The sequence below is a fragment of the Drosophila subpulchrella genome, unplaced genomic scaffold (genome assembly GCF_014743375.2).
Source record: "Drosophila subpulchrella strain 33 F10 #4 breed RU33 unplaced genomic scaffold, RU_Dsub_v1.1 Primary Assembly Seq354, whole genome shotgun sequence".
In the NCBI taxonomy this organism is placed as follows: Eukaryota; Metazoa; Arthropoda; class Insecta; order Diptera; family Drosophilidae; genus Drosophila; species Drosophila subpulchrella.
The window spans coordinates 473,238-492,101 of record NW_023665577.1 but is presented as its reverse complement, the minus strand read 5'-3'; the positions used below and the strand labels follow the sequence as shown (position 1 = coordinate 492,101).

The 18,864-nt window shown below is 40.8% G+C and overlaps 1 protein-coding gene across 1 annotated transcript; it reads right to left on the bottom strand.

Annotated features, from left to right (window-relative positions):
• Window positions 1–14,482: 14,482 nt before the first annotated feature.
• Window positions 14,483–16,276, bottom strand: LOC119560145 (protein amalgam). The gene is made up of 2 exons (XM_037873499.1): window positions 16,188–16,276; window positions 14,483–15,768 (listed from the first exon to the last, which is right to left on the bottom strand). The coding sequence occupies exon 2, from the start codon at window positions 15,759–15,761 to the stop codon at window positions 14,760–14,762; it is 1,002 nt and encodes a 333-aa protein (XP_037729427.1). The 5' UTR covers window positions 15,762–15,768; window positions 16,188–16,276; the 3' UTR covers window positions 14,483–14,759.
• Between the last annotated feature and the right edge of the window lie 2,588 nt (window positions 16,277–18,864).

Below are 18,864 nucleotides of genomic sequence, written 5' to 3'. Positions count from 1 at the left end.
AGTGTTCAGATTCCATAAAATTAAAAATATATAGTTTTAAGCTTGAATATAAGAATTTAAGAACTATAGAAATATTGATGCTAAGAAGAAACTTAAACGGATCTTTTTATTTCCTTTAGCAATTGCAAGAGCCAATTTATTTGGGATTCGGATCTGAATCTGATGGCCAAAGTGCAGACATTAACAACGACAAGTAAAACTCGTTGGTGTGCTTAGACGTCCTTTCGGCCAACAAAGCGATGACAAATGATATCAAAGCTGTCCGCCAAAAGCCGAAATGTGGGGGACAAAGGAGGCGGTAACAAAAACCCGATGAGATGGAAGAAGAGCCAGGAAAGCAATAAGCTTTCAGCCAACTTGTCGCAGGTGACTTACCAACTACTTAGCACATAGAACATCAACTCAACTATGACACGGGAAACGGGGAGGATGGGAAAACACCTGCAAATACCTGTGGAAATCGGAGGGGAAAGTGCTACTGGTGTCTGAGGGCTGGCTCAGCAATAGTCTTTGCCTTTTACCGTTTATTAATAATTCAGGCCCACGTAAAAGTTGCGCTTCACTTAGCCAAACTCCCCGTGAAGTGCGAGGAAGTGCTGGAAAATCGTGGAAAATCAGAGGCGAAAATCACAACACGACACGCAGAGGAAGTGGAAAACTCACCCATACACACAGGCCATTGTCTGCAGATGCTGGCATGAAAAGAGAGAAAATTCCAAAAGGAGCTGCCCAGCTCACCACGTTTTCCTACATAAATAATGATTTCGATGGGCCTGACGTTGTTCTTTTTCCCCATTTCCGTGTCCCCGTTCTTTGCTAGGTTATGATCACGTTTATAGGTGGGTCCTGGCAGAGGACCTGTTTCTGCTCCTGCTGCTGATATTAAGTATACGCCGCATGGTGTTTGCCTTGTTTATGTCTGGTATTTGCTTTGGGGTTTGATGTGTTTTCCTTTGCCATTCCTTCCATTCTCTGCGGATCTTTATTTCTGCGGCATTAAAAGGGAAACCAGAGATGCCGAAAGCTAATGTCGAGCGCCTGCCAAAAATGGGGACAAGTTTTCTCTGGGGTACAAAAAATCTATAAAGCGTTAATAGGAGGTTTAATAGAAAAGAAATGAATACTAAAATTGTACTCTTCTGCTTAGACTTAAAATTGGCTTAACAAAAATGTGCACCACATCTTTTTTAAAGCATTGCCAATTACTCTTTAAATATGATTTTTAAAATACCAAACTGGAAAAGCAACAATTCTTTTAAGAATTATTTTTTCATGAATAAACAGAAACGGGTATATACTTTTCTCATAAAAACCAATTTAAATATTAACACTTGTAATGGTTTAATTTTATTCAAAGCGAAACATTTTTAAGACTTAGAATTAATTATTATAAATATATTTCATTAGACAACTTATGTTCTTTCGGTTTCCTGATGGTGGTTATTTACCTCTATGATTTTTGTTCAAGAAGTCAATCTTTGCTTTATTTTATGGTATATATAAGCTAAAAAACGCGGGGTTGATGCACTTTGAGAAAGTATTATTAATTTCAGTTCACTTCCCATGTTGTTTCTTTCTACCCTGTGAGATACCTGTAGAGACGAGCTTCTGATAATCGAGCCAGCAATCCGACAATGCATCGAACGCCATTTAAACAAAAGCCCGGAACTACAGGGTAGGTCACGGGAGCGTTACAATTGGAGATCCCGTCCGGCGGGCGAGATAGCCGGAAGCAGCCATTCCGCAGTAAACGGGGCGAACAAGAAGAACTGCCATAAATATGGTGGAGAACAAAACTTTTGGCAGCATATCTGCCTTCGGGGCGATGAGAAATTTGCAGAAAAAGTAAAATAACAATTTCGAAAAACACGACAAACTTCGCAACAAAATGGTAGACAGCCAAGTGTACTTGAGCCAAAAGTTGCTCGTTGGCCGTTTCAGTTACTTCTGTGCAGTACTGGACTTGGACAGTCGGGCAGATGTCCTGTCGCCCTGTAAGGACACAAAACAAACCCAAAGCCCACTTCCGAGCAGCGAGATACATCCCCAAGTACTTACCTTTTGTCCACTGGTCGCCTCGCATTTAATATTTAAATTTGTTTGCATTCCTAACCCGAGCCAGGAAACTGTGGGACGGACACTGTGCGTCCTGAAACGAGTTAAGGTTTACATAAACTTTATAAGCAGATATCATAATTTCGAATTCGTATCTTCGTTGGCCCGGCAATTTACGATTTCGTGTGCGCAAATGTGCAATTAAATGAAAATGAACTTGTTATTTATGTCTTCGGATCCAGGGCGAGGGCCCAAAACTTCCGCCCTGCTCTATTTTAGTTAGCATTTTAATCTGTAATTTACAGCAAAATTGCGTTTATTTATGACGCCGGGTGAAATGCGCATAATGCGCTTTGGCCGCACACACCATAACAATAACAGAAGTCCGAGTGCATATATCCCACTATCTGATGCATATTCCTCATAAAAACATATGTATTTGCGTTAATTATGTCCCTTTGGCCGCTGTATTAAAAGCTGGCAGCAAAAAGCGGTTTGCTCACATGTGACCGCCGCAACACCATAAATTAATGGCTGAACAATGGAATGTCCTGGCGAAATTGTTTTCAGATTCGTAATTACAACGTACACGATAGTTAGTTTCATTAATTGCAACCTCGGAGCATAAATCACAGCCAGCTGAAAGGCATAAACTTTATGATATCTCCTGTGAGATTGCATTTTCTGCCTTGTGTGCAGTTCTAGTTTAAGCAAAACATTTTAATCAAAATTCTTTTTGGGGGGTGTCGGAATTGTTTGCAGTTCTCCAGAGAGTTTAGCCAAAATCTTGATGAAAAATACTACATTAAATTAAATTAAAATATTGTAATCGAAAATCCCTGTATCTTTCGAAAGATAAAGAAAAATCTCATTCAAATGAAAAATTTTAAATGACTTTTTTTCCTGGAAAAGGAAATTAACCTTACGATTTGCCATTTTATTAGCCCTTTTCGAAGGATGTACCTGCATAAAATGTGTATTTTCTTAATTGAATCCCTTTATCGGGCAATGTATCTGCAACTGCAGTCTGCCGTGGCGTGTGCATTTGCAGCCAAGAAGTCAGGAACTCAGAGTAGCCGTAAAGTTTAATTAAATTAGTTCCACGATTTATCATGTCCTGGCAATCGCTTAAAATGCCCAACGAGCTCGGAATCCTTAACGGACGCTGGAGCCAGCCCACTTTTTTCCTGCCCTCATATTTCTTTCCATCGTTCTCTGCTTTTTTCGGTGGTGTTGCAGCCTTGTACAGGAATTAAAAGGTCTGCCATTTCCCATGCCTTATACACATTCCTTTTCGGCCCGCTCCCTTGTCCTTTTTCTGCCTTTTTTTCGACTGCAGCAGAAGGTCATTCGCTGTGAGTTATGGGCCAAGTGGTTCGGGCCACGTACCTCTCTAATGGGCGCATTTTGAGTCAACCAAAAAAGGCCACAATATGAAGAAAGTCTACACAGGGTCGGAAGAAAAAATCCACTCGGTTGTAATGCAAAGAAGTTACATTTTTCAAAATTTATGGAAGAAAGTGAAACTAACTTTTAAATTTTTTTGCTTAACTACTTGTAATACTTTAAGTTAAGCGATTTTCTAACTTAAGGCCGAATCCTCAATGTTTTTTTTAAACTTTTATTTTGCTTTTATCTGACTGAAATCTCTTTACTAGATGAAATATTTATTTCAATTTGTCGGTGTACAAAACTAAACTAAAAACAAAACGTTTTCCTTTCTTCAGGTTTGTCACACCGAATTTAGCACTGTAAATATTTATCGTTCGTTGAATGAACAATTAACTAATTATTTTTTTCTGACAAATAACCAATTTGAAATTTTACAAAGTATTGAGGAATTGTCCTTTAATGATGAAATGGTTTCAGATAGTTACAAGATTTTTTGCCAAACTAATGCCACACACATATTCAAGAATTTAGCTCTCGAATATTTTGCTTTTAACTTTCTATAAAAAGCAGAGAGTGGAAACGTGCCAAAAAAAGTACTTAATGAAAACCTAGCCAAGAAAACTCGTTTAAATTCGCAAACGGAATGTGGAGAGGCATAAAAAGCGCACGAAAACGAGGGAAAATAATTCTGTGCAGGGCCTGTGCCACTTGTTTTCAATTTGTGCGCTGCACTGAGCACTCGCATTTGATGTTTGCTTTTCCAGCATCCCGCTGTGCTTCCGCTAGCTCACATTTTCACTTAGCCAAGACTTCAACGAGGGAATGGAATTTTCCGGGTCCGAGAGGAAAATGGCTTCATCGGAAGGAGACTGTAAAAATTCGCCATGAAACTCACGCTTTTGAGGTTTGCAAACGGACCTTGCGGGGCATTTCGCACCGAAAATGCACCGGATGCAAAAGTAATTTCAGCAGCAGCGTGAGCTCAAGAGCTCTCCGGGAAAATCTCCCCCAGAAAACCCCTCGAAAGCACCCATCTGAAGCTTTTATGCGAGTGAAATGTTTAAGGTCGCGCTGCGTGTTGCATGGCCAAAAGTTTGCCCGGCTGGTGCAAACTTGTAACGAGAATTCGCGCATAAATTTGGTTAAAATTAAACAAGCATAATTGCATGCCCGATTTGATGGTGCCACTTGGCGATGCACATTGTAAGTGGACATTTCGCGTGGCACTCGCGCAGATAAAGATACATTCTGCAGATAGGCAGATGCAGATACGTACTGGCGCAGAGCCCACATTTGCCAGATGCGCCGGCTACATACTCAAATATGAATTAGCATAAATTCAAAAGGTAATTAAAATCTCCAACTCGCCTTTCCCCTTCAACCGACCCCGCCCCGAAACCTTAACCCCTGCCTGCCCCTTAAACCAAAAGCGACCCCCATTAGCCATTATGCTGTGCGTAAGTGTGCGAAATTTATGCAAACGGCCATTTTGGAAAACGCACTGCAAAAGTCCAAAACGAATGGATCCGATGGAGTGGAACATGGGCCGGAGTGCATTAAACAATTAATTAGTCGGGGGAATTGGGGATTTGTAATTGCTGCATGTAAAAGATACTTTAATTAAAAGGTTTGCGGACTGATAAGGTTGCGCTGGCAAATACTTAAAACGTAGTATACTTTTTCGCTGGCAGCGTAACCGAAAAAACAATTTCAGACTTACGATTAATTTCTGGAAACTGAGAAAAAGCAAATGAGGGCATTATGAAAAAAAAAGTTTACATAGACATGGTAAACTAATTATTTGAATTTCAATAAAACCTCGAAAGGATTGTAATTTATTTTTAAAAGTATCTTAACTTTTCAATCGCTTATCGTTATGGCTTCCATTGATTCTTGAACTCCGAAACTGCTTTATTAAGTCGACGGTATACAGGTTCGCAACATTACCATCTATCAGCAAATATTTACAATGTTCGAGGGGTCACGCCCCATTCCGTTCCGCTTGGATTTCCAAAACAAGCTGAGCACATAAAATAGAAATGCGCCAACAGCATATAAAATAGAAACAACCAAAAGGATACAAAAAATGGATGAAATTATATGCAAATTTTATGCGACTAGCCTCGGGATAGACCAAAGTCAGACCAAAACTGGGGAAGGGAGGAAGCGGCAGAAGGGGAGAAAGTGCCGCAGGAAAGCATCAAAAGTGGAAAGTCCAGACACACCTCTCCCTCGGCATCGAATCTTGATACATAAATACGCAAATACAAAGGCAGGAAAAAGTGTGGGCGGGAAGCTAAAAAATTGCAGTAGAATAAAGTTCAATTCAGCGGTAGAATAAAGACAATGAAACAGAGGTAGGAATTCCAGATCCCGACTCTCCGTTTCACTTTCTTTTGGGTTTTATTTTTGCAACTTCAATAATAGCCAGTTTAATATGAATATATATAATATAAACATAATAAGTTAAGATCTCGTATTTCACATATCAACAACTATTTGTTTTCAAAAACAAATCAATGGCTATAAAAAAATTGGATTTCACAGAAAGTCAACTAAATGTACATATATGTATAAGTATTGAGTTTAAATTAAAGCAAATATAATAAATAAACATATAAATTTGGGAGACATTTTTTATTGAACGGTCGTTCAGAAATTCAATACAAGTAAACAGTAACATATATAAATGATTTTGTGGGACAAAAAACAAAAAACACTCATGGGATGCACCAAGCAATTAATATTCATAAGGCCATAAATACCCAGCCATAGATTAGACACATAAGTTTTCCATTGAAAAGCCAATAAAAGAGGGATGCAGTTCTGTGAGGCCCGTGAATATGAATATTTAGTGCCAGTAAGGAAAGGCAAATAGTTTCGAGTCTCGACTAATTTCCGGTGCACAGAGATACAGAGGCAAATATGCGAGAACCTGAAGCAGATGCCAATTCGTGTTCCAGAAACAGGCTGAGTGCGGATCCAAGGACCCAGGTCCTGGCTGGGAGTCCTGCAGAGTAAAAGTTATGGGCGGCATCAACTGCAGAGCTAGAAGGAGCGGCTGGGCCCAATTCAGGCACTAAATTCCGACCGCTCCGCCCCTGCTCGCAAATACGCAATTGCAGATGCGACGATGATGCTGGCGATTGCGGCAGTTTATTTATACCCCCTGGTAAAAGTCAGGGGCGTCCACATGGGGAGGGGTTTCGGGGAGGACCATCAGCAGGAGATGCTGATGCTTGTCGGCGGAGTCGCTTGCCTGGATGGCAACATTTTAATGTAGCCCATGATGTTCGCCTTCTCCTGACCCAAGCCCTGAGTGTCATCTCCGGGTGGGCGTGGCTGCTGGTATAGGGGGCGTTGGGCGGTGTGGGTGTGGGTGTGTCCTTGCCACAGTGTGTGTTTTTTCCTGATAGATATAGATACACGGGTTCCAGCAGCTTGATGTTGCCAAGCGATAGCGATAAAGACGAGCGCGGCGTGCGATGCATGTTATAATGAAAACCCCTTAAACCAAATAATGTGCGCCCAGTCGCCCACTTTGAGGGTTCCACCCCCCTCCCATCTAGTTGATATACGGGAAAGTCCGGGGAAATCGTGAGGAGGAGTCGGAGGACCAAGCTTTCTGGGACATTCATTACACAGCAGATTCTCCAAGATTCCGCGCAGATAAATTGCTCATCATTTCGCATCGGATTTTGGCTTTCTGGCAACAAACAACAGACGGATTCCACCATCAAAAATGTTGCGGAATGTCCTTCAAGCTTTGCGGCAGATTTTGAAAGGGAGTACATAGTTGGCGGAAAATATAAATGAATATGAATGGCATTCCATTCAAGACAAACATGAATTTATAATGAACGTTATTGGCGAATTATGGCCATAAATGCTATCATTAAAACGATTTTATTGTGATTGGGGTATTGAAAACAGCAAATGTGTTCAAGAAGAATACATTATTCAAATGAAATGTTAATCTTTTTTACTTGCAAGCGATGATTATAAAACGTGAAAATTAAAAATAAGGGACTATACCTAATTTTTTTACAGAATGAAGCCAACATTGTGTTGCGACAATGGCCTTCGGTAAAAGATATCTATTGGCGCTCAGAAAAAGATATATTTGTAGACAACATTTTTGTTTGCTTTCGAGTCCGCTGACCCACAATAAATTAGGTTCGCTTTTGACCTCCGAGAATTAGTGCCCAATCAAAGAGCCCTTTCTCTCTCACCCAGCTCATTTTGTCATCGAGCACTTAAGTGAGCTGCAGCGAAAACATAAATTAAATGTCAAAAACATAAATATTTTCGGTGGCACACACACACCGAGACCCAAAAACCGTCTGCAGAGCTTCCCCTTCCTGGCCAAAAGCACCATCCTGTTGGCCCGTTCGGAATTTCTGCCCGAAATGGCGGTGGCCCAGAACTTCCTCCAGAAAGTGCCAAAAGAAAAGGAACCACCAAACCACGGAACACATCAGCAGTATCACTGGGTGGCGAATAAAGTGCCAGCAGTGCGAAAACTTTTAACATGCAAATGCGTTCCTACACTCCCTTCTTTTTTCCCCGGCTGTCCCTTTTATTTTTAATTTTATTTCGTTTTTAATTTTCAACAAAAGAGGGGCGACCAGAAGCGAAAGTGATATCGAAGTTGGCTGAGATAAGTGCAGACAGTTATCTGCCGCACGACCACGCCTCCCTCCGCCCCTCCTCCTTCTACGCCCCCAGCCACGCCCATCGCGACCGTCAAGGAAAAGTTTTAATTTCAGTTTTGGGCACAGAAATTTTTAACGGCCAGACGCGCCCCGTTTGCATCTGCATCCGTGAGTTTCGCCCGTATCTGTATCTGCATTTTGCATTTTAATTGCAAATGGAAACAGTTATCTAAATTGGTCGAAATATTAAAACGACGCATCGGGAGAGATTCCTTTTTTTGCGGGCGTGGCCCCAAAAACGTATCCGCCAGATGCGACCCAACGTGGAACACAAAAAACATTCGAATGCGAGCCTCGAAATGCGTTACACATTTTTGGCGCAAGGCCAACATGCATATCCGTAAAAAAGGGGATCTATTTAAGCCCTTCTGCAGTGGTGCGCCATCCTGGTGCCGAAATCCTCACCTCAAACCACCGAAATAGCCTCGAAAATGTTGGATGCCACACGTTATTTGGTTAAGGGAGAGGTACCGCTGGGCATTGCTCTTTAAACGGCAAATTAAACAATTGTGTAGCCTGAATAAACAGTTGTTAATTTTATCTATGAGACTACAAATATTTGATATATCTTTGAATAAACTTTCTGAACTAAAAAGCAAATCGCATAAATCAATCGGGTTTTGAAAAAGTATGCAACGAAATTTTTAATTTAAACTTAATGAATTAATTCGTAAAGACCTTTTATTCACTGCATACTTTTAGACACCTAAATTGACATTTAAAAGTAATTTGACTTGGGTTTCGCCCCCAACAAAAACTTGTCAATAGGTACTTTAACCCTTTATTAAAATCCAGTTCAGGTGTTATGCATCAACGTTTCTAATCTTTCTGAAAAATATTTTTTAAAAACCCTTTCTATTGTCAAATAATGCCATATCAGCATGAAAAAAAAATGGTTTATAAATAATATACGCATGTTTTAGTTGTTATAAATTTTCCTAAATCATTTAAATGAAAAGCTTTCAGCTTTCTTAGATCAATCATGGCACGAGTCTCAGCTATCCCGATTAAATTCAAAATTCGAATCCCAATAAATCATTAAAAGTGGACTCCGTAATCCCCCGAGTTAAGCCGTTCGAGGAGCTCGACCAATCCATTTCCAACTCCCGGCTGGCTTTGACACTGACCACGCCCCTCTTCGAAAGTTTTCGAACCAAGTTTTCCCAGCAAGGAGATTAAAGGCTGCCAAAGTCGGAAAGAGATGCAGACTCTTTGGCAATGCAAATCGTAATTTCGGCTTTCTCCTTTTGTGCGCTTGGCTTGGTTTGTTTGGCCAATCGCTCGGGCAATTAGTTAAATTTATTATTTGAGCACGCACCGCAACCGCAGCAGCAGGACCCCAGGGAGCGTGGCCGGGCGGGGGCAGCAACAAAGCAGTTGGCATTTGTCTCCGCATGAAAGGATTAATGACAGGCAACAAACAAGCAAACCGAAATCCCCACCAGCAGGACCCCTCATTTTTCCCATCGACCGATGCATGCATGCAATCTTGTCACTCACATTCGCTACACTGCGAAAAATAGCACCCAAATTGGGTAATTTATAAGGGGTTCTATCATTACAAGGTCGTGAATTGTTTTTTGCTATCAACTATTTTGTATTAGTGAAGAAATGGTTATTCATCGAGTAAGATAAATATTTAAATGTAAAGGACCTATTATGTTTTACTTATAAAGTTATATTTTCTCCTACATAAAAAAATTAATACCACCCAAATGTAATATTAAATAAAAAACACTTTATAACTATCAATAAAACCAGATACATATATATGTTTACCAAAGATCTATTATATTTGATTAACAGATATTACCTTAAATATCAGTTCTCTAACTGATTTTAATTTTATAAAAACCATTGAAACCAAAATCGTATTACCAGATACTTATAATATCTGATGACCAGATACTACTCTTAATAACGGTTCTAAAACTGACTCGAAAACGGATCTCCTATTGCAACATGGTCTATTCCCTGAGTACGAACTCCCCCACTTCGTCGTTATTGTAAATATTTGTCTTTAACAGGCACCGCGAGGCTAATTCGTTTTTATGCCCGGACCATGAAATATTTAAATTATTATTTATGGCGGAGTTTTTCCCATTTGCATTTGCCGTTTTCCATTTTTTCACTCGGGCATCTCTGTCGCTCGCCGCATGTTAACGGATATTGGGGAAAATGGTTATGCATTCGTCCATAAATTGCGCAGGACTCATAAATCAAGCGCGCGAGACTTCAATTAATGCCCCACTATTGCCAGCGATAATTCATCTACTAATTTATCTTTTGCAAACAGAGAGCGGCGTGCCAGCATTAATTACAATGCAATTACTTATGGGCGCGTACGGCGAACATGCTCATAATTATCTGATTGGAGGCGTGGCACTCATTCATTTGCATCTGCACCACCCACCTTACCGCCTTCATTTGGCGCCCCAATCGAATCCGTATAATTATCCAGTAATTATCTTAAGACACCAATAAATTTGATCAAGTTTAAACTTTGCAAGATCTTTTGGGGGATTATTTGAAACAAATATATATGTAAGAATGTGCGAAAGTAATGTTTTCACTTCAATTTTGTTTTCCAGCAAATTGCCCATTTATTATAAGAGTGATACATCTCAAAATTTGGCATTTCAAGCTAAACGCATTTAAAGTCTTTCAGCGATCAAACTCCTACATTTATTATGCTCTTTGTATTGAAGATAGGATACATTTTAACACACATGGATCATTAGCTCAAAAGTCGTGTGCTTGGACTTAAGTCACTACTCTAGCTATGAGAGAAATTAGTCAAATTTTTACTTTTAATTAAAATGGCGATATTAACTGAGATTTAAGGATAAAAGATATACATTAAAACCATTATACATTTTTAATTTTAAGCACAATATAATAAATGGACTAAGTGAAAATTTTAAATTCGAAATGGATCTATGATCCTAAAAATTGTATATGCAAGCCTCAAATTTCAAGGTATACAGAATTTTTAAAGAAGTCAATTATAAAGTACATAAATGAGTTTTTGTTAAGACATTCATTAAAAAATATAGATCTAGAGACCTGTAAAATCTGCAGCTACCAAAATTGCAGTATAAAATGTAGTAAAGCCCCTTCTCATCTAGCGAATCCGTAAAGTCTGCGACATCCTTGTTTTTAAGGATGAACATTTATGAATTCCATTCAGTTCGATTAATATTAACCAATAATATTTACTTATTTCAACTATATAGTTTTTTTATTAAAAAAAATAATTTTGTATTTTTTATGAGTGGATAATATATTGTTGTATCAGATTTATTAGCAGTATGGACTTCAACTGTCACCCACTTTAATTCAAAAATTGAATCTGAATGCAAAAACAGAGTATATCACATAATTCGTTTTGGCAAACTACCAAAAAAAACTTTAGGCTTACTTTTCTGGCCACAGTCCAAAAATTCAGTTGCCAAGAAACCTGTTCTTTACATATAGTCAATATTCACTCGGAAAAACTTCTTCATAATTAAATTTATTTAGATGTAAAATTGTCATATTTCTTAAAGGACAACACTTTTGCCATAAATATATATTAAATTAACAACATTTAAGAACTAGCGCTATTATTACTTTAAAAGATGCACTCACTTAAACTTTTGATATTGAGAACAACTATTTATAATTACTTAGGATAAAAGATATAAAAGTCAAGGCGCGGTTAACTTAAATCATAATAAGCGATTGATTTTAAAAACACTCTGCGTCACACACACGGCATAAGAAAACTCATAAAATCACCAAATTCCTATTTCACTTCGGCACACCATTTGGGGGCTTTTGTCAAATCTTCAACGAGATACTCACCCAATCGAATTTCACGTGCCGCTGCCCGCGTTTTATTGTGATGACAGCTCCTTGGCAGTGCATATAGAGTCGCAGAACTGAGCATCATCATCAGCCATCGTCAACTCGTAAAACCAACACCACGGCCTTTGTTTACAACCGCGTTCGCCGTTAAGGCTGTGGAAATAGTGGAAAATTGGGTGCTGGACCCGCGGAATCTGGGCCACTGCATCCTGGCCAAAAGATCCCAGTCGAATGAGCGTCCGCCTGTGGAGGCGGCACGTTTTGGAAGCCAGAGATTGTCGGCGGACTCGGTTTCCAGGTTCCAGCAACAGCATCCAATAAAAGTGCAAGTCGGAAGCAGTGCTGAAATGTTTTTGTTTGGCTATAAATTGATCAGAATGACAGAATGTTTGATGGTTCCCAAAAAAGTATGTATTATTTTAAAATCACATTTAAAAAATTGTCTTACCATAAGCAAAACATTGCGAACATTTTAATAATGATTGATCAGCAGATTAGGCAAGTTTAACCAATTTGTTTATATAATAGTTATGGCTATGCTTTGGGATTTGCACAATAAGGTAAGAATATAATCTTTAGCTTGAAGATCAAGGAAGTTTTCAATAGATTATTATAGCTTAATTAAAAGTGCATTGCATGTTAATTAATATTACAAGATTAATTACCTTTGCAGTAAGGGCAGTTAATATATTACATTGTGTACAAAATAAGTTTTAAAATCACGATCCAGTCACTTACAATCTAGCGATCCAGTACCAAATTCTGTAAATTTTTGAATTAGCCATATTTCGACATTGATATAGAGTGTCTGGATTGTCATCTCTGGAACCAAGGTAACCATTAAAATCCAGTGCGCAGGCGTCAACTCCTGTTTAACATCCTCCTGCAACCTCCTGGAAAGTGGAGGAGGAACTGAAAGTGAGATATCCTTGATGCCTTCGTTCGGGCTCCTTAGCCAGGCCTTACTGTTGCCATTTTCTGCGGCAGGGTGTCGTCGTGAAGGGAAAACCCTGTTTGAGCAGCGCGATTTCCACCCCTAAACTCACCGAGCCGCAGAGCCGCACAGCTTGCGTTCCAATCGACTTTTGCCGCTCTCTCTCAGGGGAGGTTTCGGGCCGAAAATCAATAAAAGTCACGTCGACGTCCATGTTGGGCTGCTCCTGCCGCCGAAGCCTCAGCCTCCGACTCCGGCAGACAATGAAATGATGTTCTAGCCAAAGGACGACAGGATGGGATGTACGGATGGGATGGTATGGGCGGTCGGGTTCGAGGCTGGAAGTTTCAGACGAGGACGCACGTGTTGTCCCTGGACTTCTGGCTCGAATGCGTGCGAGCAGCAGCAACAATACCAATTACAATAAAGACAGACATTTAGCCAGGATTCATTTGGAACGGGGTGCAGGACGGCCAACAGGACATGTGCAAAAAAAAGGACTCTGAGAGCGAGGATGAAAAATTTGCCAAATGTATTCCAGCAACGGGTTTCTAATGGAAACAATTAAGTCATTAGCAAGTGTTGATTTTAGTGAGCGATGAGCCGGGCTGGGGATTTAGCTAAACTAATGTGCTCGGGCCATAATGGAGTCCTTCGGGGACTGGGACTCCCCCGCAACACCCTGAATAGTTGTTGTGCCAGTGGCAGACCCAACTCGTTGGGCCGCCTTACAAATGCCCCGCATTTTTCTCAATTACAATGAACAACTTACTTTCGGGTTCACTTTTCGGCACAAACCCCCCTAAGCCGCACAGCCATGTGAGTGTTTACGTCAAGAGGTGAACTGACTGCCATTTTTTAACCATGATTGAAGAGTTAAATGTTGTGGCACTTTGAGCGGGCCCAGTTAACTTTTTGGCAAATGACTTTCGGCAGTATGAACTGTTTGGATACCCGCCTTGAATGGAGGCTACACGCTGCATACGGTGTCAAGGTGGGACCTCGGGGAATCAAATGGGAGATTTAAAGCCGTTTAAGAAGGCTTTTCTTGGGGGATCTTTTGTTTAGGTAATAGGAAAAGTTGTTCATCTATTTATGTAAGGGAAATACAAAATATATTGATTGTTACATGATTAATCAGACAGACCTACCCAAATCTATATTTACATTTTACACCACTTTATTTGCACTCACATATAGGAAATCCCTTGAATTGATTTGAGTCTATTGATTATTTTGATAGCCTTTGCTTAAGAAGGTAATTTAGAGTGGGACTAGTAGTATATTTAGCTTAGATATTAACAGATGATCCTTTATTTTTAAAAACCAGTCCTTTAATTGCTATTTGCATTTCTAAATATATATCACAGTTTACAATCCCCCTCTCTTCTTGTTAGGATATACACGTTCTGCAATGCCATGTGATTAATTCATTAAAAGATAATACTACTAGCTGTTCTGATGGGTATATCTCACTCTTATATTAGCTCACTTATCCCATATCCTCACCCAACCCCACCACATAGGAAAAGACCGATTAAACTTTATCAGAGGACGTTATTTACTTAAGCATATAAATGTGATTTACATAGAACGACGGATGCGGAGCAAAATTCATAAGGCACAGGCGGTGGCTCGATCTCGAGTGTGTCCGAAAATAATGAAGTCTGAATGGGAGCTAATTGAATGAATCATTAATAATATAAACACAGGCCGCATCCGGACTGGCGAATTGCCCAAAAAGCGAGACGAGATGCGAAAGTGGGGGTCCAGTCTTATGCGTGGGAATGGAGACTGCGATGTGGCGGTGGAGCCTACGACAAGGAGGGCACTGGGATGACGGTCTGGAAGAGATGCAGTCGGGCATCGGCGTGGCCCAGCTTGTTGGTGGCGTTGCAGTAGTAGTCCCCGAAGTCCTCCTCCGCCACGCTCTCGATCCGCAGCACAGAGGTGGTGGTTCCCGAGGAGGAGGCCGTGTTGGCCACCTCGTGGTGCCGACTGGACTGCACGGGTCCTCCGTTCCGGTGCCAGACCACAGTGGGTGCCGGGTAGCCCTGCACGGAGCACTCCAGCTCCGCGGAGTGGGACACCATCTGGGCGACCTTGGGCCTCTGGACGGCAATCTGTGGCCGGAACTCCACCTCCACCCTGATCAACCTCTTGTCCGGCTGACCCTCTCCGTTCTGGGCGATGCAGTAGTAGCCTCCGCGATCCATCCGATGCACTGTGCGAATCCGCAGAGTGGGCTCGGCCAGCAGATGACCTCCGGCCGGCATCACGGCGTTGTGTTCGCGGGCCCAGGAGATCGTGGGCTTGGGGAAGCCGTTGGCGTGGCAGGTCAGCTCCAGATTCTGGCCCTCCGTCACCACGGTGCTCTTCGGGGTGTTCTCCGCAATCACCGGCGGCGTCTTGATCTGCAGGCTCAGCTTCTTGGTCACCTTCTCCGTGGCCGAGACGAGCACCTGGCACTCGTAGGGACCCATGTCGCTGACCTCGATCTTCTGGATGCGGAAAGTGTAGGTGGCACTTCCGGCCTTGGGTCCTTCGGTCACCGTGACATTATAGCGCTGGTCGGGCAGACTGAGGATGTTTCGCATGGAGAGCACCACCGAGTTGGTGTCCGACTCGCTGGGTCGCTTGGCCCAACTGACCGACAGCTGGCCCACCTCTTCCACGGTGCAGGTGAACTCCACGGTGTCGTTCACACTGGCCACCACGTCCTTGCTGATGTGGGTGATCACTGGGGTTCCAAGGACCGTCTCCAAGGCGATAGCTAGGCCTAGGAATAGTCCGATGTATAGCCGCAGACTCGCCATGGCTGATCTGCAAGAAACATATCCGTAATTCGATTTAGTAATGTCATATACATAAGTGCATTAAAGATCGAAGACAGAAAAACCGTGATATTCTTAATAATTTGTCCATCTTATCAACTCTTATAATATGCTTATTCCAAATGTCTTATAAGCTTCAAAGAGTTAAAGAACTTTACTTCTGAAATATATTTTGAATATTAAACTAGACAGCAAAACATTGTTTGAAGACCAAAATATCTCAGGTTATTTAAAAATATTAAGTGTAATACTATTGTCTTAAAGTTGTTGCTTATTTTTTCTTTTAACGGTACCACACATCGGTGCTTCTAACAGCTTAAGTAATGTTCACTATTTTAACAAAAATTTAAAATGTTTTTATCACTATTAAATATTTGTTTCGGATCTTATATATTTTTTTTTTATTACAGGATGTTACTGATGATTTTTTCTCTCTCGGCTTGATTATCTCGGTTCTTGTGGGTTCAATGCGCTTCACTTCGCGTTCGGGGCTCGACTGAATCGGCAGAGGCGACTGAGCTCGGCTCAGAAGACCGTATCTCTGCCGACGTTCTGCTTATCTCTATCTCGAAATTGGGTTCTTCGTATTGTTCCTGACGCGCCGACGTCGAGCGCTCATTATCTCCTCGAACTCAAGAAGAGTCCCGAAAATTGTACACCGCGAGAATGAGGCAGAGCGACATCGTTATGATCGATTGCTCTGTCTAGACTACGTTGCGACTTAATGAGCACACTCAGAGAAATTCAGATCGCTTTTGCAGTATATGAATATCGAAGTATTTATTTTGATTTATTGTATTTAATGATGTCATTAATAAAATGCATTTTAGATTAATTAAGTTTAAAACCATCCCAAATAAACTTTAAAACATTTGATTTAGCCGTGTTAAGCGCTACTAAATTGGTCATAGAAATACAAAAAAAAATGAATTATTAATAACAATAATAGGTTAAGTTATTTACAATAAATCTATGGTATATTATAGGAATTATAATCATTTAATATTTTAAATTAGTTCTTAAACCTATTTTAACGGTTATTTAATAGGTTTTTAATGTAATACTCAATTTTTAATTTATTTGTACTTGGTTTTTTTCTCCTTAAATAATGCACCCCTTTTTTCTCGCAATGCATTTGCCGAAGAAGAAGTCATCGACGTTTTGGATCTTATCGCCCCTCGGTTATTTACTTTGTCGCCTTGACTGTATCTGTATCTGTGTTTGCTTCTGCATCTGTATCTCTTCTTTGTATCTGTGTTTGCGTTTCAGCTCGTATTTAAATTGTTTACTTGTGCGTGAGTTTGACTTCGGGCGCAGTTATCAATGCACTCTCCTCCTCGCCTTAATTGATTTGTTTTGCTGGTCGTTGCTGATGTGGCCCCTTTCCCCTCAGTACCGCCCCCTGCACACCCCGCTGCTCCCATCCCCAAGATAAGCGGTTCGTTGCAAAAACAAAGCGCCAGTGAAAGCGGCCGCGGGCGAACTGAAAGACGGCGTGCGAAATTCAAATGCAAATTCAAATTTGTGCCGCCATTTGGCCGTAAACGTTTAGGGATTCGTGGAAGGAAAAGAAAGGGAAGGGCGGAGTGGGGTGGGAAAGTTGGAATGCGAGCCATTTGTGATTTATGGCATGGCGCGCACTTTCCGCTGCCGGCGAACAAAAGCAACAGCCATGGCGAGCGGTCGCTGGAATATCCTGGCCGCTCTGGAAATGCCAGCGATCCCAGCGCCGAATAGTGCTGTCTCTTTCTGTGACGGAGCAGGGGCGCATGCGCGAAAAGTAACAACAAAAGGGGGTGGAACACGGAGCGTTGGGTAGGATTTATTATGAGCCCTTGTTCAGCCATGCCGGGAAATTCTGCGGGAAATTTAAAGAGCAGCATTCGAAGAATTTAAAAACTTTTATCTGAGCTGCGGGAAAAAAATAATCAATTAAATTAAGGGTGAGTACTTTTAAGTAATCTTATTAAAAACTATTTCCTAATAACGTATTTTCGGTATCTTCAGAAAAATACGAAACCTAATTGATATTAAGGAAATTTTTAAATCGTTGGGGACTTAATGAAGGGAAATGCTAAACACAATGTTAAAATTAATTACTGGTTTGGTATTTCCAAAAAACGGGAATGATAAAGTGTATTCTTAAATTGAAAAGAATATTTTAATAATCGAATATATTTAGTTTATTATAGTTAGATAGTACATATCTTATCTTTAAAATTTATTTGTAGACTCTTTAATAGAAAACAAATTTCGATTAAAATCTTATCTTGGACCTTATGTATTGACTAAAGGAAAAATATGTAAATTATAAATTCAAAGATACTAAAATAATTTTACTTTGAACATATGTAAAAGTGTGAGGCTTAAAAATAAATAGATGAGTTATAGTTTATTCCGTAATACCTCTTTTGCTATTAAAGGTCGGAGAAAAATCTCTTATTCTGTGTTACAAGCTTTTCTTCAAAATACTAACTAATACTAACTTCTCAAGATTTATTAAAAGTATTATTATTTGTAATATTTCAGAAAGTTTAACTTCGCTTGCCGCGGATACTGCCTTCCCAATCGCATTTAATTTCCATATTTCCCGGCCCGACCTCTGATCGGCCGCTGGCCAAGTTCCCCTCTAAGACCCGTCGAGGTTAACCCGGCTTAACTATGGGAAATGATTGATGACGACGCTGTCTGACTGGCCAAGAAATTCCCCTTAAGAGCGACGAGAACTACAGCCACAGTTTCTGGAAAATTAAATCACATCTTAAATCGTTTCGGTGACTTCTGCTGAAATGAGGCCGTTCCCATGGGAGGGCAGCTGCATCTGTCGCCCAAGCTCGGACTTCTACCCGTACCCCCATCCCCAGGATTGCCGTCTCTGAGTGCACATTCGAATCTGATAATTGTAAATTGTGTAAAATAATAAGTTTCCAGTTAACTATCTGTGGACCGCATAGGGCGCTTCTATTCCCTCTCTTGTCCCCTCACGGTTGCGGGTTATCCTTGGTCTCAGTTGCATTCCGGCAGCGTCATTATGACCATTGCGTCGATGCCTTTTTGGATCCAGGTCCAGGTCCAGGTCCTGGCA

Coding starts and splice junctions, on each gene's coding strand:
- LOC119560145 (XM_037873499.1), bottom strand. CDS start 15,761: ATGGCGAGTCTGCGGCTATACATCGGACTATTCCTAGGCCTAGCTATC.